Raw genomic sequence first — 18,083 nt, 5'->3', positions numbered from 1 at the left:
TGCTTCAGACTTGTGTCCTTCAATTGCAGGCTTTGGAGGCAGTTGCTTTCAGAAGGATGTCCTCAATCTGGTCTATCTTTGCGAGGCCCTGAATTTGCCAGAAGTGGCGAGGTACTGGCAACAGGTGAGAATTTGCTAACTGAATGAGATCACATCACATAGATACATAGATACATAGAAGATAGGAGCAGGAGTAGGCCATTCGGCCCTTCGTGCCTGCTCCGCCATTTAATGAGATCATGGCTGATCCTTTAATTCAGTATCCCGTCCCCGCCTTCTCTCCGTAACCCTTAACCCCTTTTGCCCGTAGAAATATATCTAATTCCCTCTTAAATATATTTAATGAGCTGGCGTACACTGCCCTCTGTGGCAATGAGTTCCACAGGTTCACCACTCTCTGAGTGAAGAAATTCCCCCTCATCTCTGTCCTAAATGGTTTAGCCCTTATCCTTAAATTATGTCCTCTAGTTCTGTTTTCACCCGCCAAGGGAAACATTCCTTCTGCATCCAGTCTGTCTAGACCTGTCAGAATTTTATACACTTCTATGAGGTCCCCTCTCAATCTTCTAAACTCCAGTGTGTACATCCCTAAACTACATAGTCTCTCCTCATAGGTCATTCCCGCCATTCCTGGTATCAGCCTGGTGAATCGCCGCTGCACCCCCTCCATGGCAAGAACATCCTTCCTCAGATGAGGCGACCAAAACTGTACACAGTACTCGAGGTGTGGTCTCACCAGTGCCCTGTACAGCTGCAGCAAGGTATCCCTGTTCCTGTATTCTAACCCTTTTGCTATGAAGGCCAGCATACCGTTTGCCTTCTTGACCGCCTGTTGCACCTGCATGCTCGCCTTCAGTGACTGGTGTACAAGAACACCCAGGTCTCTCTGTACTTCCCCCTCTCCCAATCTATTGCCATTTAAATAATAATTTGCCCTCCCGTTCCTGCACCCAAGGTGGATAACTTCGCACTTGTCCACATTATAGTGCATCTGCCATTTATCCGCCCAATCGCCCAGTCTGTCCAAATCGCTCTGGAGCTTCCTGGTCTCTTCCTCTGAGCCCACCCCACCTCCTAGTTTAGTGTCGTCTGCAAATTTGGAAATGCTGCATCCGACTCCCTGATCCAGGTCATTAATGTAAATTGTGAACAGCTGGGGGCCCAGGACAGATCCCTGTGGTACCCCACTTGTTACTGCCTGCCATTCAGAAAATGAGCCGTTTATTCCAACTCTCTGTTTTCTATCTGACAGCCAGTTCCCTATCCACGCCAAAACTTTCCCCTTTATCCCATGAGCCTCAATTTTCCATGCTAATCTTTTATGTGGGACCTTATCGAAGGCCTTTTGGAAGTCCAGGTACACCACATCTACTGGCTCTCCCCCATCTATTCTACCAGTTACTCCCTCAAAAAATTCCAATAGATTAGTCAAGCACGATTTACCCTTTGTAAATCCATGTTGACTCTGTCCTATCCTGTCCCCATTTGCTAAGTGCTCCGCTATTTCATCCTTAATGATGGACTCCAGCATTTTGCCCACAACTGATGTAAGGCTTACAGGTCTGTAATTACCTGCTTTTTCCCTACCCCCCTTTTTGAATAGTGGGGTAACGTTAGCTACCCTCCAATCCATCGGCACTGTTCCCGAGTCTAATGAATTCTGAAAAATCATCCTTAGTGCATCCGCTATCTCTAGGGCCACCTCCTTCAGTACCCTAGGATGCATGTTATCAGGCCCTGGGGATTTGTCCACCTTCAATCCCTTTAGCTTCCTTAACACCATATCCTTAGAGATATTGATTTGCGTCAGTTCCTCCTTTGCCAATGTCCCTATTTTTCCCGATATCCCAGGGAGGTTTTTTGTGTCTTCCTTCGTAAAGACTGACCCAAAGTATGCATTTAGTTGATCTGCCATTTCCTTATTTCCCATTATATATTCCCCCGTATCTGACTGCAATGGACCAACTTTGGTTTTCACCAGTCTTTTCCTTTTGATATATTTATAAAAGCTTTTGGAGTTAGTTTTTATATTTTCCGCCAGCTTGTTTTCGTAAGCTATTTTGCCCCTCTTGATCATGCCCTTTGCCCTCCTTTGCTCTATCTTAAACTGTTCCCAATCTTCCGCTCTGGCGCTTTTTTTGGCTATTTTATACGCCCTATCACAGCAGCTGTCGGTGGAAGATTTCCAAAGAAGGCCACGGGCAAATGGGTTCTTTCAGCCGTTCGATTCATTCAAACTTGAGCATTTCTCCACCACCTTGTACATCTCCAGCACCGCACCAAGCATTTCACGTGATGCTTCAGTACATTCAACGGGAACGCTGTCGCCTCCCTGGTTTTCCCCCCCCTCCCAAGTCACAGCCGTCCTGACTTGGATGTGTATTGTGACTGTTCCTTCATGGTCACTGGCTCAGTTTCCTGGAATTCCCTACCTAACCCCACTGTGGGGACTTCGTCACCATCACCAAGTAGAAGGCCCACCACCACCACCACCTCCTCAGGACAACAAAGGCCAGGCAATAAATGCCGGCATTGCCGCGATATCCACATCCCAAGAGCAAACCTAAATAAATAAACTGAATTAGTTTGAAGTGGGGTGACTGCAGCAGCCATTTTAGAAACATAGAAAGATAGGAGCAGGAGTCGGCCATTTGGCCCTTCGAGCTGGCTCCGCCATTCAATATGATCATGACTGCTCCTCTATCTCAATACCATATTCCCGCTCTCTTCCCCATACCCCTTGACGCCTTTTGTATCTAGAAATCTATCTCTCTCCTTAAATATATTTAGTGACTTGGCCTCCACAGCCTTCTGTGGTAGAGAATTCCACAGGTTCACCACCCTCTGACTGAAGAAATTTCTCCTCATCTCAGTCCTAAATGTCCTACCCCGTATCCTGAGACTGTGACCCCTTGTTCTAGACCCCCTCGGCCAGGGGAAACATCCTCCCTGCATCTAGTCTGTCTAGCCCTGTCAGAATTTTAAACGTTTCAATGAGATCCCCTCATTCTTCTAAACTCTAGTGAATACAGGCCTAGTCGACCCAATCTTATTGAAACATATAAGATTGTGAAGGGGCTTGATCGGGTGGATGCGGTGAGGATGTTCCCAATGATGGGTGAAACTAGAACTAGGGGGCATAATCTTAAAATAAGGGGCTGCTCATTCAAAACTGAGATGAGGAGAAACTTCTTCACTCAGAGGGTGGTAGGTTTGTGGAATTTGCTGCCCCAGAAAGCTGTGGAAGCTACATCATTAAATAAATTTAAAACAGAAATAGATAGTTTCCTAGAAGTAAAGGGAATAAAGGGTTACGGGGAGCGGGCAGGAAATTGGACATGAGTCTGGGTTCGGAATGGTCATGGCCCTGTGGGTAGTGGAGCGGGCCCAGGGGCCGTGTAGCCTTGTTCTGCTCCTACCGTGTTCTAATTCTGTTAGATTTCAGGAGATGGTTTTATTCCTGTTCCTGGCTGGGGTGGAGATCGTCTTTACAGAAGGTAAGTACTGTAGAAAATATAGGGACAGAGTGATCTCCTGGAAGAATTTCGATCGCCTAGATGGGTCGGAGAGGAATTTCCCAGATTTTTTTCTCCCAAATTGGCCATTGGGTCTTTATCTGGTTTTTCGCCTCTCCCGGGAGATCACATGGGTTCGGGTGGATGCAGAGTGATAGAAGATTTGAGGTTAGGATCAGATCAGCCATGATCTTATTGAATGGTGGAGCAGGCTCGAGGGGCCGATTGGCCTACTCCTGCTCCTATTTCTTATGTTCTTTAATCTCGCCTCGTACGACAGTCCTGCCATCCCAGGAATCAGTCTGGTGAACCTTCGCTGCACTCCCTTGACTGCACACAGCAAGATCCCGCAAAGAGCAATAAAATGAATGACCAGTTAAATTGTGGGGGGTGGTTGTTGCATGTGTGGTATTGGGTGAGAGGAGTGTTGTCTAGGACACTGTTTTTTAAAAATAGTGCCATAGACTTATTAGCATCTCCTGGAACAGACAGACGGGGCCTTGTCTCCGTTCAACAGACACATACTCCTGTGAGACCTTGGATACAAGTAAGATTGTGATCTGTCTGGTTTTGGCTATTTTATTTTGAACAGGGTGTCTGGAAATCTTCAAACACAAGTCATTAAAAAAAAATTGTGTCTCTTCCCCGAGGTTCTATCTGTTAATTATTAAAGTTGCTGAGGCTTTGAATGAAATCTCCATCGATAAAACAAATGATAAAACTTGAGCCATGATCCCACCTCCACTTCACCCTTATTCTGTTGAGTCCGTGAGTTTCATTTGCTGCACTGTTTTTTAGGATCCCTATTTATGTCACTGCAGCTTTTTGTACGTAGCTAACCTATTGATCATAAACTGTTTTTTTAATTTACTGGAATGCACTGCCTGAGGGCGGAGGAGGCAAGTTCAATAGTAACTTTTAAAAGGAATTGGATAAATACTTGAAAAGCAGGGGGGGGGGTGTGGTGGTGGTGGTGAGTGGGACTAATTGGAGAGCTCTTTCAAAGAGCCGGCACAGGCACAATGGGCCGAATGGCCTCCTGTGCAGTATGATTCTATGAAATCCCTCTGTGGCTTTGCCCTACTCTATCTCTGCAGCCTTGTCTAGCCTTGCATCAACCTCCAACAGCCCTGGCTCTGGCCAACCATTGTTGACAAAGCCTTCAGCCATCTTGATGCTGCAATTCCCCAACCCCCCCCCCCCCCCCCCCCCCTCCCGGCATCCACTACTCTCTCTTTAAAAGAAAAACCACCTTTATTAAGTCCATCTTTTTGGCCAAGCTTTCAGTCACCTCTCCTAATTCCTCCCTCTTTTCCTCCACCACAGCGAATGCTTAGGAGCCTTTTGTACATTAAGGCGCTAATTAAACTCCAGTTGTATGTTTGTTTTTATTGGGTGATAAAATTTAGTTAATGTACTGCAAATCAACTGTGCAGACCACATTGCACGTTTTAATCCCCTGTTGATTTAACTAAATTGGGTTTGTAGAACCAAATTATTCCTCCAAACTGCGAAGATTGTGTGAATTGGCAAGTCTGTCCATGGGGTGGAAAAAGTCATTGAACTCAACTGAAAACCAAGATCCTGGCGTCGGTCGAGTAGGTGGGATTGAACGGGCAGGTCGATGTATTTAAGCTTGACATCCATTTGGAAAACCATCTTCCCTGAATTCGGGGCTGTGCTTTTTCACTAATTTTGCGGAGGGTGGAATGGAAAACTAGGGGCCGTAAATATAAGACGGCCACCGATAAATCCAATCGGGAATTCGGGAGAAACTTCTTTACCCAGAGAGTGGTGAGAACGTGGAACTCGCTACCACAGGGAGTGGTTGAGGCAAATAGTATACAGTAGATGCATTTAAGGGGAAGCTAGATAAACACATGAGGGAGAAAGGAATAGAAGGATATGCTGACTGGGTGTGATGAAGTAGGGGTGGGAGGAGGCTCGTGTGGAGCATAAATGCGAACATGCACCTGTTGGGCTGCACGGCCTGTTTCTGTGCTATAGATTCTGTGTAATTCGATTTTGTAATTTTGCTACCAGGTGATCGAGATTAACGATTACCAGCGGCGAAGGTTTGCAGCGCGGGTAATTGGCTGCCTTTTCAACACCGTCACCGATAAGAAGATCGGGTTGTTGGGATTTGCCTTCAAGAAGGACACTGGAGACACGAGGTACCGTCTGGTCGATTGCTGTAGCGTTGGTGCCGCTCTACCTTGGTGCGAAAGGGCACAGCCCTGCTTGCTATTAACTCTTGACTTCACCACTCTAGCAGCAAGACGCATGGAAAACCGGGCAATGCCTGGCAATTGTACATTTGTCTTTTCTCTTTGATAACTAGGACAGTCACCAGGGCAATTTAAAAAAAAAAAAAAAAATTATTTTTTTTTAATACATTTCTTTGGCACTGTTCAATATCCCAGAGCAGGTCCTGCAAATTTCTACAACTGGTGTGATTTGCTGTGGTGAGTTCAGCAGATTTACACCTGACCCACGGGTAATCAATGAGTTGGTTTCGGAGCAGTAGGAGGCCACTCGGGCCCACTTTGCTGTTCAGTTAGATCATGGCTGATCTGTACCTCGACGCTATTTGCCCACCTTTGCTCCATATCCCTCGATACCTTTATCCAACAAAAATCTATCGATCGCCACCTTGACGGCTTCAATTGGCCCCCAGCAGCCACAGCCATTTTAGGGGAGAGTTTTCCAGATTTCCACGTGTGTGTGTGCGCGCTTCCTGCTGTCACTCTTAAGTGGCCTAGCTCCAATTTTGTGATTGCACCCCTTGTTCTGGATTGCCTCACCAGTGGAAATTGAGTTTCTGTATCTACTCTCTCGAATTGCTTTATCATTTTAAGCACCTCGATCAGATCACCCCACCCCCAAATCTTCTAAACTTGAGGGAAGGCAAGTTTATGCAACCTCTTCTCATAATCTAACCCTTTTAGCCCCGGTATCATTCTGGTGAATCTGCGCTGCTCCCCCTCCGGGCCCAATCTATCCTTCCTGAGGTGCGGGGCCCGGAACTGAACTCCGTGACTCCAGATGGGGTCGGACCAAGTACAATTGTACAACTGAAGCTTCACTTCTTCCCCTTTGTATTCTAGCCCCCTTGAAATAAAGGCCAACATTTCATTAGTCTTTTTTGATTCCAGCTTCTAGTGATCTGTGCACATGAATGCCTAAACTCCTTTGCTGCTCCACAGCCCATAGTCTCTCACCACTAATAAAATATTCCTATTTGTGTCTCTTGGATCCAAGAGTGCATTATCTAACACTTTTTTTTGAAACATGTAAGATTTTGAGGGGGGGATTGACAGGGTAGATGCTGACAGGCTGTTTCCCCCTGGCAGGAGAGTCTAGAACTAGGGGGCATAGTCCTGGGATAAGGGGTCGGCCTTTTAGGACTGAAATGAGGAGGCATAAAAACCCAAAAGGAAAAGTGATCCAACCATGGCTAACAAAATAAATTAAAGCTAGTATTAAGTCAAAGGAGGAAGCTTATAAAGTTGCCAGAAAAAGCGGTCAGCCTGAGGATTGGGATATTTTTAGAAATCAGCAAAGGGGGACCCAAGAAATTGATAAAGAAAGGGAAAATGGAATATGAGCACAAACTAGCGCAAAATATAAAAACGGATTGTAAAAACTTCTATAGGTATGTGAAAAGGAAAAAACTGGCGAAGGTAAATGTAGGTCCTTTACAGTCAGAGATGGGAGAATTTATAATGGGGAATGAGGAAATGGCAGAGAAATTAAATAAATACTTTGTTTCTGTCTTCACACAGGAAGACACACAAAACCTCCCAGAAATACGAGAAAACCAAGGGTGTGGCGAGAATGAGGAACTTAAAGAAATTATTATTAGTAAAAAAAAAAAGTACAGGTTGGACCCCGGTAATCCGGCACCCGTTGGTCCGGCACCTTCAGTGGTCCGGCACGAATTGAAACCAGCGGTCTTTAGTTTGCGGAGCAGCCGCTCGGCGGTGCCACTGTTTCCCGCGATATAAACAAACATAATATTGTACCTAATATTGGTGCCTGACCGACGGGTGCCGGATTACTGGGGTTCAACCTGTACTAGCAAAATTAATGGTACTAAAAGTCGATGAATCTCAAGGACCGGATGACCTAGGGTTTTGAAAGAGGTGGCCATTGGAATAGTGGACACATTGGTTGTCATCTTCCAAAATTCTAAAGATTCTGGAATGGTTCCTGCAGATTGGAGGATAGTAAATGTAACCCCGCTATTTAAGAAAGGAGGGAGAGAGAAAATGGGGAACTACAGACCTGTTGGCCTCACATCAGGAGTTGGGAAAATGCTGGAATCTATTATAAAGGATGCAATAACGGGGCACTTAGAAACTAATAGTAAGATTGGGCAGAGTCAACATGGATTTATGAAAGGGAAGTCCTGTTTGACAAACCTATTGGAGTTCTTTGAGGATGTAACTAGTGGAGTAGACAAAGGGGAACCGGTAGATGTGGTGTATTTGGATTTTCAGAAGGCCTTTGATAAGGTCCCACAAGAGGTTGGTGAACAAAATTAGAGCACATGGAATTGGGGTAATATACTAGCATGGATTGTGAATTGGTTAACAGAGTAGGGATAAACAGGTCTTTTTCAGGATGCCAGGCTGTGACTAGTGGGGTACCACAAGGATTGGTACTTGGGCCCCAGCTATTCACAATCTATATCAATGATTTGGATGAGGGACGAAATGTAACATTTCCAAATTTGCTGATGACACAAAGCTAGATGGCAGTGTCAGTTGTGACGAGGATGTGAAGAGGCTTCAAGGGGATCTCGACAGGCTGAATGAGTGGGCGAGAACATGGCAGATGGAATATAACGTGGATAAATGTGAAGTTATCCACTTTGGTAGAAAAAACAGAAAGGCAGAGTACTTCCTAAATGGTGAAAGATTGGGGAATGCAGATGCTCAAAGGGACCTGGGTATCCTTGTACATGAGTCACTGAAAGTGAATGTGCAGGTGCAGCAAACTATTAGGAAGGCAAATGGTATGCTGGCCTTCATTACAAGAGGATTTGAGTACAGGAGTAAAGAAGTCTTACTCCAATTATATAGGGCCTTGGTGCGACCACACCTGGAGTACTGTGTACAATTTTGGTCTCCTTACCTAAGGAAGGATATACAGGAAACTTTCGTTTGTCCGGAAAGCTCTATCTACTGGCAAAATTCAGGAGCCGTTTCCTATAAGTTTTTTTACTTCTCGTTGCTTTTTTTTTTCCAGTCAGGCTCTGCAAGGTCTAGCTGAAGCTGTTGCTTAGCTACAGAGATGCTTTTAAGCTGCGGCTGACTGTTTTGAAGCTGTTGCTAAGCAACAGGGTTTGTTGATTCACACGGAGCTCAAAAGCTCCGTATGTTTTAACATTAGCGCTGGTTTCTATGGCAGTTTTGATGGTACAGCACCAGCTCGGTCCCGTCAGTGCCAGATACCAGAAAGTTTCCTGTACTTGCCATAGAGGGAGTGCAACGAAGGTTCACGAGATTGATTCTTGGGATGGCGGGACTGTTGTATGAGAAGAGATTGAGTAAACTCGGCCTGTATTCTCTTGAATTCAGAAGAATGAGAGGGGATCTCATTGAAGCATACAAAATTATTACAGGGCTTGATAGGGTGGATGCTGGCAGAATGTTTCCCTTGGCTGGGGAGTCTAGAACCAGGGGCCACAGCTTCAGGATAAAGGGTCGGCCATTCAGGACTGAGATGAGAAGAAATTTCTTCACACAGAGGGTGGTGAATCTTTGGAATTCTCTACCCCAGAGGGCTGTGGATGCTCAAGTCATTGGCTATATTCAAAACAGAAGTCGATAGATTTCTGACTAGTAAGGGCATCAAGGGATATGGCGATAGGGCCGGTGAATGGAGTTGAGGCAGAAGATCAGCCATGATCTCACTGAATGGCGGAGCAGGCTCGAGGGGCCGAATGGCCGACTCCTGCTCCTATTTCTTATGAATTTCTTTACTGAGGGTTGTGAATCTTTGGAATTCTCTGCCCCAAAGGGCTGTGGATGCTCCGTTGTTAAGTATATTCAAGACAGACAGAGAGAGAGATTTTTGGACTTTAGGGAAATTGAGGGATATTGGGATCAGGCGGGAAATTGGAGTTGAGGTTGAAGATCATAATTTTTTTTTGTATTCGTTCCTGAGATGTGGGCATCGCTGGCAAGGCCAGCATTTATTGCCCATCCCTAATTGCCCTTGAGAAGGTGATGGTGAGCCGCTGCCTTGAACCGCTGCAGTCCGTGTGGTGAAGCTGCTCCCGCAGTGCTGTTAGGGAGGGAGTTCCAGGATTTTGACTCGGCGACGATGAAGGAACGGTGATCCATTCCCATGACCGGATGGTGTGTGAGGGGAGCTTGGAGGTGCTGGTGTTCCCATGTTCCTGCTGACCTTGTCCTTCTAGGTGGAAGAGGTCGCAGGTTTGGGAGATCTTATAGAATGACAGAGCAGGCTTGAGGGGCCAAATGGCCGACTCCTGCTCCTAATTCTTGTGTTTCCCCCACATAGATTTTGCAAATGCTTTTAATTAATTAAAAAAAAAATCATTTCCTGTTGGCTTCTGTTGCCTTGGGGAGGAGGAGTGAATTCACACAGAAGCTGACCATCTACAAAGGAACTGTCTCTTAGCAACATTAAATAGCCTCTAATTGATCCTGGGAAGGGCTTATTACAGCAATTAGACTTAGTAGCCTTTAATTTAAGGTGATTGGGAAAAGAACCAGAGGCGACATGGGGGAAAATGTTTTTAGGCAACGAGTGGTTAGGATTTGGAATGCGCTGCCTGATAGCGCGGTGGAAACAGATTTAAAAGGGAATTGGATAAATACTTGAAGGAGAAAAAATTGCAGGGATATGGGGAAAGAGCGGGGGAGTGGGACTAACTGGGTTGCTCTTCGAAAGAGCCGGCGCAGACTCGATGGGCCGCATGGCCTCCTTCTGTGTTGTACTATTCTATCCCAAGCGCACGTCAACCCACCCACCCGCCCCTTCAACCACCGTCTGCCCCAACCTGTGACAGAGACTGTAGGTCCCGCATTGGACTCATCAGTCACTTGAGAACTCATTGTTAATGTGGAAGTAAGTCATCCTCGGTTCCGAGGGACTGCCTGAGAGAGAGAGACTATTCTATGAATGGATAAACCAGTTAAATCTGGCTCCACCTTAGCAACAGCATGCGGTGTCATTTTAAACCAGCGACGTCACTAGAGGTCGATCAGTACTACTTAAAAAATTAAAAAATTTAAAAAATAATGAATCCCAGGATGTGGATTTTAAGTGATTTATTTTCATTTAGGTTGTTAGAAAGTGTGTTTTTAATGTAATTTCTGTTATGCTTATGGGGATTCCATACATAAATGGAGTATAATGTAGGGAAATGTGAGGTTATTCATTTTGGTAGGAAGAATAGAAAAACAATATTTTTAAAATGGTGATAAACCTTCAAATGTTGGTGTTCAGAGATTTGGGTGTCCTTGTGCAAGATACACAGAAAGCTGGCATGCAGGTACAGCAAGCAATAAGGAAGGCAAATGGCATGTTGGCCTTTGTTGCAAGGGGGTTGGAGTATAAGCGTAAGGAAGTCTTACTACAATTGTGCAGGGCCTTGGTGAGACCACACCTGGAGTACTGTGCACAGTTTTGCTCTCCTTATCTAAAGAAGGATGTACTTGCCTTGGAGGCGGTGCAACAAAGGTTCACTAGATTGATTCCTGGGATGAGAGGGCTGTCCGATGAGGAGAGATTGTGACCCCGATCTTCCGGTCGCCTGTCATTTTAATTCACCACCCCATTCCCACTTGGACCTCACCGTCCTCGGCCTCTTGCATTGTTCCACGGAAACTCAGCGTAAGCTCGAGGAACAGCACCTCATCTTCCGATTAGGCACTTTACAGCCTTCCGGACTCAATATTGAGTTCAACAATTTCAGATCATAACCTCGACCCCTATTACATTTTTACTTTTTTTAATCCACCCCTTTGTTTTGGTTTTTTCCCTCCCCCCCCCCCCCCCCCCCTTTTATTCTCTCTCCCACATGGCAGCTATCTCTCATTCTGCCAGAATATTTCGCACCTAATCTGAGCCGCCTTTTGTCTCCACTAGTCCTATCACCATCTCGTCTCGTTTTGAATACCTCTTAATGTCTCCTCTCTTTTGTTCTCTCCCAGCCCTGCCTTTCGTAGAAGCATAGAAGATAGGAGCAGGAGTAGGCCATTCGGCCCTTCGAGCCTGCTCCGCCATTCAATGAGATCATGGCTGATCATCCAAATTCAGTACCCTGTCCCTGCCTTCTCCCCATATCCCTTGATCCCTTTAGCCTCAAGAAACATATCCAACTCTTGAATATATTTAATGAACTGGCCTCCACCGCCCTCTGTGGCAGAGAATTCTACAGTTCACCACTCTCTGGGTGAAGAAATTCCTCCTCATTTCTGTCCTAAATGGCTTACCCCTTATCCTTTGACTATGACCCCTGGTTCTGGACTCCCCGGTCATCAGAAACATCCTTTCTGCATCTAGTCTGTCCAGACCTGACAGAATTTTATAGGTTTCGATGAGATCCCCTCTCAATCTTCTAAACTCCAGTGAGTATAAGCCCAATCGACACAATCTCTCCTCGTACGTCATTCCTGCCATCCCAGGTATCAGCCTGGTGAATCTTCGCTGCACTCCTCCATGGCAAGAACGTCCTTCCTCAGGTAAGGTGACCAAAACTGCACACAATACTCAAGGTGTGGTCTCACCAAGGCCCTGTACAACTGCAGCAAGACATCCTTGTTCTTGTACTCGAACCCTCTTGCTACGAAGGCCAACATACCATTTGCCTTAACCGCCTGCTGCACCTGCATGCTTACCTTCAGCGACTGGTGCACAATAACACCCAGGTCTCTTTGCACTTCCCCTTCTCCCAATCTATTGCCATTCAAATAATCTGCCTTCCTGTTTTTGCCACCAAAGTGGATAACCTCGCATTTATCCACATTATAGTGCATTTGCCATGTTTCTGCCCAAAATCACCCAACCTGTCCAAATCGTACTGGAGTTTCACGACATCCTCCTCACAGCTTACCCTCCCACCCAGCTTTGTGTCGTCTGCAAATTTGGAGATATTACATCCAATTCCTTCGTCCAGATCATTAATATATATTGTGAACAGCTGGGGTCCAAGGACCGATCCTTGCGGTACCCCACTAGTCACTGCCTGCCCCTCGGAAAACGACCCGTTTATTCCAACTCTTTGCTTTCTGTCCGCCAACCAGTTCTCTATCCAAGTCAATACCTTGCCCCCAATCCCATGTGCCTTAATTTTGCACGCTAATCTCTTATGCGGGACCTTATCGAAAGCCTTCTGAAAGTCCAAATACACCACATCCACTGGTTCTCCGTTATCTATTTTACCAGTTACATCCTCAAAAAATTCCAGTAGATTAGTCAAGCATGATTTACCTTTTGTAAATCCATGTTGACTTTGTCCGATCCTGTCACTACTTTCCAAGCATCTTTTATAATGGACTCTAGCATTTTCCCCACTACCGATGTCAGGCTTACCGGTCTATAATTCCCCGCTTTTTCTCTACCACCTTTTTTGAATAGTGGGGTAACATTAGCTACCCTCCAATCCATGGGTACTGTTCCAGAGTCTTATCGAGTTCTGGAAGATGACTAGCAATGCATCTACTATCTCTCTAGGGCCGCTTCCTTAAGTACCCTGGGATGTAGACCATCAGGCCCTGGGGATTTATCGGCCTTCAGTCCCATCAATTTTCCTAACACCATTTCCCTACAGATACTGATTTCTTTCAGTTCCTCCCTTTCATCAGACCCTATGTTCCCCGGCATCTCTGGGAGGTTATTTGTATCCTCCTTTGTGAAGACAGAACCAAAGTATGTATTTAGTTGGTCTACCATTTCCTTGTTTCCCATTCTAAATTCCCCTGATTCTGACTGTAAGGGACCTATGCTTGACTTCACCAATCTTTTTCTCTTCACATATCTATAAAAGCTTTTACAGTCAGTTTTTATGTTCCATGCAAGCTTACTCTCATATTCTATTTTCCCTTTCTTAATTAATCCCTTTGTCCTCCTTTGACTCCTAAACTGCTCCCAATCCTCAGGATTATTGCTTTTTCTGGCCAATTTATATGTCCCCTCCTTGGATCTTATGCTATCCTTAATTTCCCTTGTTAGCCACGGTTGAGTCACCTTTTTTTGTTTTATTTTTATGCCAAACTGGGATGAACAAATTCTGTAGTTCATCCATTCGGTCTTTGAATGTTTGCCATTGCCTATCCACCGTCAACCCTTTGAGTGACATTCCCCAATCAATCCTACCCAACTCGCTCCTCAGACCATCGTAGTTTCCTTTATTTAAATTGAGGACCCTTGTCTCTGAGTCAACTACTTCATTCTCCATCTTAATGAAGAATTCGATCATATTATGATCGCTCCGACCCAAGGGGCCTCGTACAACAAGATTGCTAATTAATCCTTCTCGTTACATAATACCCAGTCTAAGATGGCCTGATCTCTGGTTGGTTCTTCGACATATTGGTCCAGGAATTCCTCCTCCACAGTATTGTTACTAATTTGGTTGGCCCAATCTATATGTAGATTAAAGTCACCCATTATGACTGCTGTGCCCTTATTGCACGCTTCTTTAATTTCCCTTTTAATGCCATCCCCAACCTCCGCCTTACTGTTTGGAGGTCTATATACCACTCCCACTAATGTTTTTTTCCCCTTGGTATTTCTCAATTCTACCCATACAGATTCCACATCAGAGCTAATATCCTTCATTTACAATTGTATTAATCCTTTCTTTAATCAGTAATGCTACCCCACCTCCCTTTCCTTTTTGCCTATCTTTCCTGAATATCGAATACCCCTGGATGTTGAGTTCCCAGTCTTGGCCATCCTTGAGCCACGTTTCCGTAATCCCAACCAAATCATATTCGTTTACCCCTATTTGCGCAGCCAATTCATCCACCTTATTACAAATGCTCCTCGCATTAAGACACAAAGCCTTCAGGCTTGTTTTTTTAACACTCATAGACCTATTAGAATTATTATTTATTGTGGCCATGTTTGATTTAAACCGTTGATTTCTCTGACTGCCACTTTTGTTTTTCTCCTTCCTATCTTTTGCTTTTATCCCTGTTTTCCTTTCCTCTGTCTCCCTGCTCAGGTTCCCAACCCCTTGCCATTTTAGTTTAAACACCCCCCGAACAGTGCTAGCAAACCTCCCCGCAAGGATATTTGTCCCGCTCTGGTTCAGGTGCAACCCGTCCGACTTGTACAAGTCCCACCTTCCCCAGAAGCAGGCCCAGTGATCCAGGAAACTAAAGCCCGCCCTCCTGCATTAATTCTTTAGCCACGCATTCATCTGCTCTATCCTCCTATTCCTATACTCACTAGCACGTGGCATCGGGAGTAATCCAGAGATTACAACCTTTGAGGTCCTACTCTTTAATCTGCTACCTAGCTCCCTAAATTCTTGCTGCAGGACCTCATCCCTCTTCCTACCCATGTCGTTGGTCCCAATGTGAACCACGACCTCTGACTGTTCACCCTCCCCCTTCAGAATGCCCTGCAGCCGTTCAGTGACATCCTTGACCCTGGCACCAGGGAGGCAACAAACCATCCTGGAGTCACATCTACGGCCACAGAAACGCCTATCTGTTCCCCTTACGATAGAATCCCCTACCACTATTGCGCTCCCACTCTTTTTCCTCCCTTCCTGAGCAGCAGAAGCACCCCTGGTGCCAGGAAGTTGGCTGCTGCTGCTTTCCCCTGGTGAGTCATCCCTCAACAGTATCCAAATTGATCTATTTCATTTTCTTTCCAGTTTTGAAAAAGGGTTAGACCCGAAACTTCGACTCTAATTTCTCCCCACGGATGTTGCCTGGCCTGCTGAGTTTTTCCAGCATTTTCTGTTGTTATTTCGGATTTCCAGCATCTGCAGTATTTTGCTATTGTACTAGAGATTGTGTAGAATGGGCCTATACTCTCGAGTTTAGAAGAATGAGAGGTGATCTCATTGAAACATACAAGATTCTGAAGGGGGATTGATAGGGTAGATGCTGAGAGGTTGATCCCCCTGGCTGGAGAGTCTGGAACTAGGGGGCACAGCCTAAGGATAAGGGGTCCGCCATTTAAGACTGAGATGAGGAAGAATTTCTTCACTCAGAGGGTGGTGAATCTTTGGAATTCTCTGCCCCAGAGGGCTGTGGAGGCTCAGTCATTGAGTATATTCAAGGTTGAGATCGATAGATTTTTGGACTCTAGGGGAATCGAGGGCTATGGGGATCGGGCGGGAAAGTGGAGTTGAGGTCGATAATCAGCCACGGTCTCATTGAATGGCGGAGCAGGCTCGAGGGGCCGAATGGCCGACTCCTGCTCCTATCTTCTATGATATCTCTTTCCAAGCGTCGGCACAGAAGGGCTGTATGATTCTATGACTTCTACTGCTGACCCTTTAGCCACGTTGCTGGTGGGGCTCTGAACCAGCTGGCCTCCTGCTTTAAAGTTTGCTTTCTGTTGCAGAGAATCTTCCAGTATCTACATATCCAAATATCTCCTGGATGAGGGAGCCAGGCTGCACATCTTCGATCCAAAAGTGAAGAAGGAGCAAATTATTCAAGACCTGTCTCACCCCAGTGTTTGCGATGATGATCCCGACCGGGGTATGTAATCAAGGCGACCGAGAGCTTGAGAATTTTTGACCGGATGAGGAAGGTCATTCAGCCCATCTTGGCTCATCCATCCAGAAAAGCCGACATTTTCCCCCATCGCACTGTTTCTTCAATTATTCCAAGGTTCTTGCCTGCACTTCCGCTCCCAGGTTCATTCCAAGTGGTGTTCACTCTGCTTGAAGAAAAACCTAATTTTGTTATGAGCTGGAATGCACTGCCTGAAAAGGGTGGTGGAAGCAGATTTGATCATAACTTTCAATGGGGATTTGGATCAATACTTGAAAAGGAAAAAGTTGCAGTGGCTATGGAGAGAGAATGGGACTAATTGGATAGCTCTTAGGTTCAGACTTCACATAAGGGGCCAGAAATTTCCCTACCACTGATGTTAGGCTCACTGGCCTGTAATTCCCTGGTTTATCCCTACTACCCTTCTTGAATAATGGTACTACGTTAGCTGTTCTCCAGTCCTCTGGCACATCCCCTGTGGCCAGAGAGGTTTTGAAAATTTGTGTCAGTGCCCCTGCAATCTCCTCCTTTGCCTCACACAACAGCCTGGGATACATTTCGTCCGGGCCTGGGGATTTATCCACTTTTAAGCCTGCTAAAACCGCTAGTACCTCCTCCCTCTCGATGCTAATATGTTCAAGTAAATCACAGTCCCCCTGCCTGATTTCTATGTCTACATCGTCCTTCTCCATAGTGAACACAGATGCAAAAGATTCATTTAAAACCCCACCTACATTTTCTGGCTCCACACACAGGTTGCCACTTTGATCCCTAATGGGCCCTACTCTTTCCTTAGTTATCCTCTTGTCCTTAATAGCCAGTGTTATTTCATGGCCCCTCCTCGCTCTCCTAATTTCTTTTTTAAGTATCCCCCTGCACTTTTTATACTCCTCTAGGGCTTCCTCTGTCTTTAGTCCTTTGTATCTGCCAAAAGCCCCCCTTTTTTTCCTAATCCATTCTCGTATATCCCTTGACATCCAAGGTTCCCTGGGCTTGTTGGTCCCACCCTTGACCTTTACAGGAACATGTTGCCATTGTACTCTCTCTCAATTTCCTTTATGAAAGACTCCCATTGCTCCGATGTGGATTTTCCTACAAGTAGCTGATCCCAGTCCACTTTGGCCAGATCCTGCCTTATCATATTAAAATCGTCCTTCCCCCAATTTAGAACCTTTATTTCCGGTCTATCTCTGTCCTTTTCCATGACTACCTTAAATCTCACCGGATTATGGTCACTGTCACCAAAGTGCTCACCTACTAACACTTCTACCATTTGCCCGGCCACATTCCCTAGAATTAGGTCCAGTACCGCCCCCTCTCTTGTAGGACTTTCTACATGCTGGCTCAAAAAGCTCTCCTGGATGCACTTTAAGAATTCTGCACCCTCTAAGCCTTTCACACTCTGACTATCCCAGTTAATATTGGGGAAGTTGAAATCCCCCACTATTATTACCCTATTATTTGCACATTTCTCTGAGATTTGCCTACATATCTGTTCCTCTATCTCCCCCTGACTGTTTGGGGGCCTATAGTACACTCCCAGCAAAGTGCTTGCCCCCTTTTTGTTTTTAAGTTCTACCCATATGGCCTCATTAGAGGAACCTGTTAATATATCATCCCTCCTTACAGCAGTAATTGACTCCTTAATTAATATTGCGACACCCCCTCCTCTCTTACCCCCCTCTCTGTCTCGCCTGAAGATTCTATACCCCGGAATATTGAGCTGCCAGTCTTGCCCCTCCCTCAACCATGTCTCCGTGATAGCAACAATATCATACTCCCATGTGTTCATCAACACCTTCAGTTCATCCACCTTATTCGCAAGACTCCTTGCATTAAAATAAAT

At 45.6% G+C, this 18,083-nt stretch overlaps 1 protein-coding gene across 1 annotated transcript in view; it reads left to right on the top strand.

Annotated features, from left to right (window-relative positions):
• The window catches only part of LOC147114343 (UDP-glucose 6-dehydrogenase-like), a 62,828-nt gene that overhangs the window by 32,275 nt on the left and 12,470 nt on the right, over positions 1-18,083 (top strand). Inside the window, exons 7-9 of the mRNA XM_085995994.1 lie at positions 30-124; positions 5,559-5,689; positions 16,083-16,222. Of these exons, the coding sequence (XP_085852120.1) occupies positions 30-124; positions 5,559-5,689; positions 16,083-16,222 (366 nt within the window). The remainder of the gene's footprint in view (positions 1-29; positions 125-5,558; positions 5,690-16,082; positions 16,223-18,083) is intronic.

This window comes from Somniosus microcephalus, chromosome 8 (genome assembly GCF_052327205.1).
Source record: "Somniosus microcephalus isolate GS21.2 chromosome 8, FLI_Smic_1.0, whole genome shotgun sequence".
Classification (NCBI taxonomy): domain Eukaryota; kingdom Metazoa; phylum Chordata; class Chondrichthyes; order Squaliformes; family Somniosidae; genus Somniosus; species Somniosus microcephalus.
The sequence above is the reverse complement of the archived record's forward strand: the minus strand, read 5'-3'. Positions and strand labels throughout refer to the sequence as shown.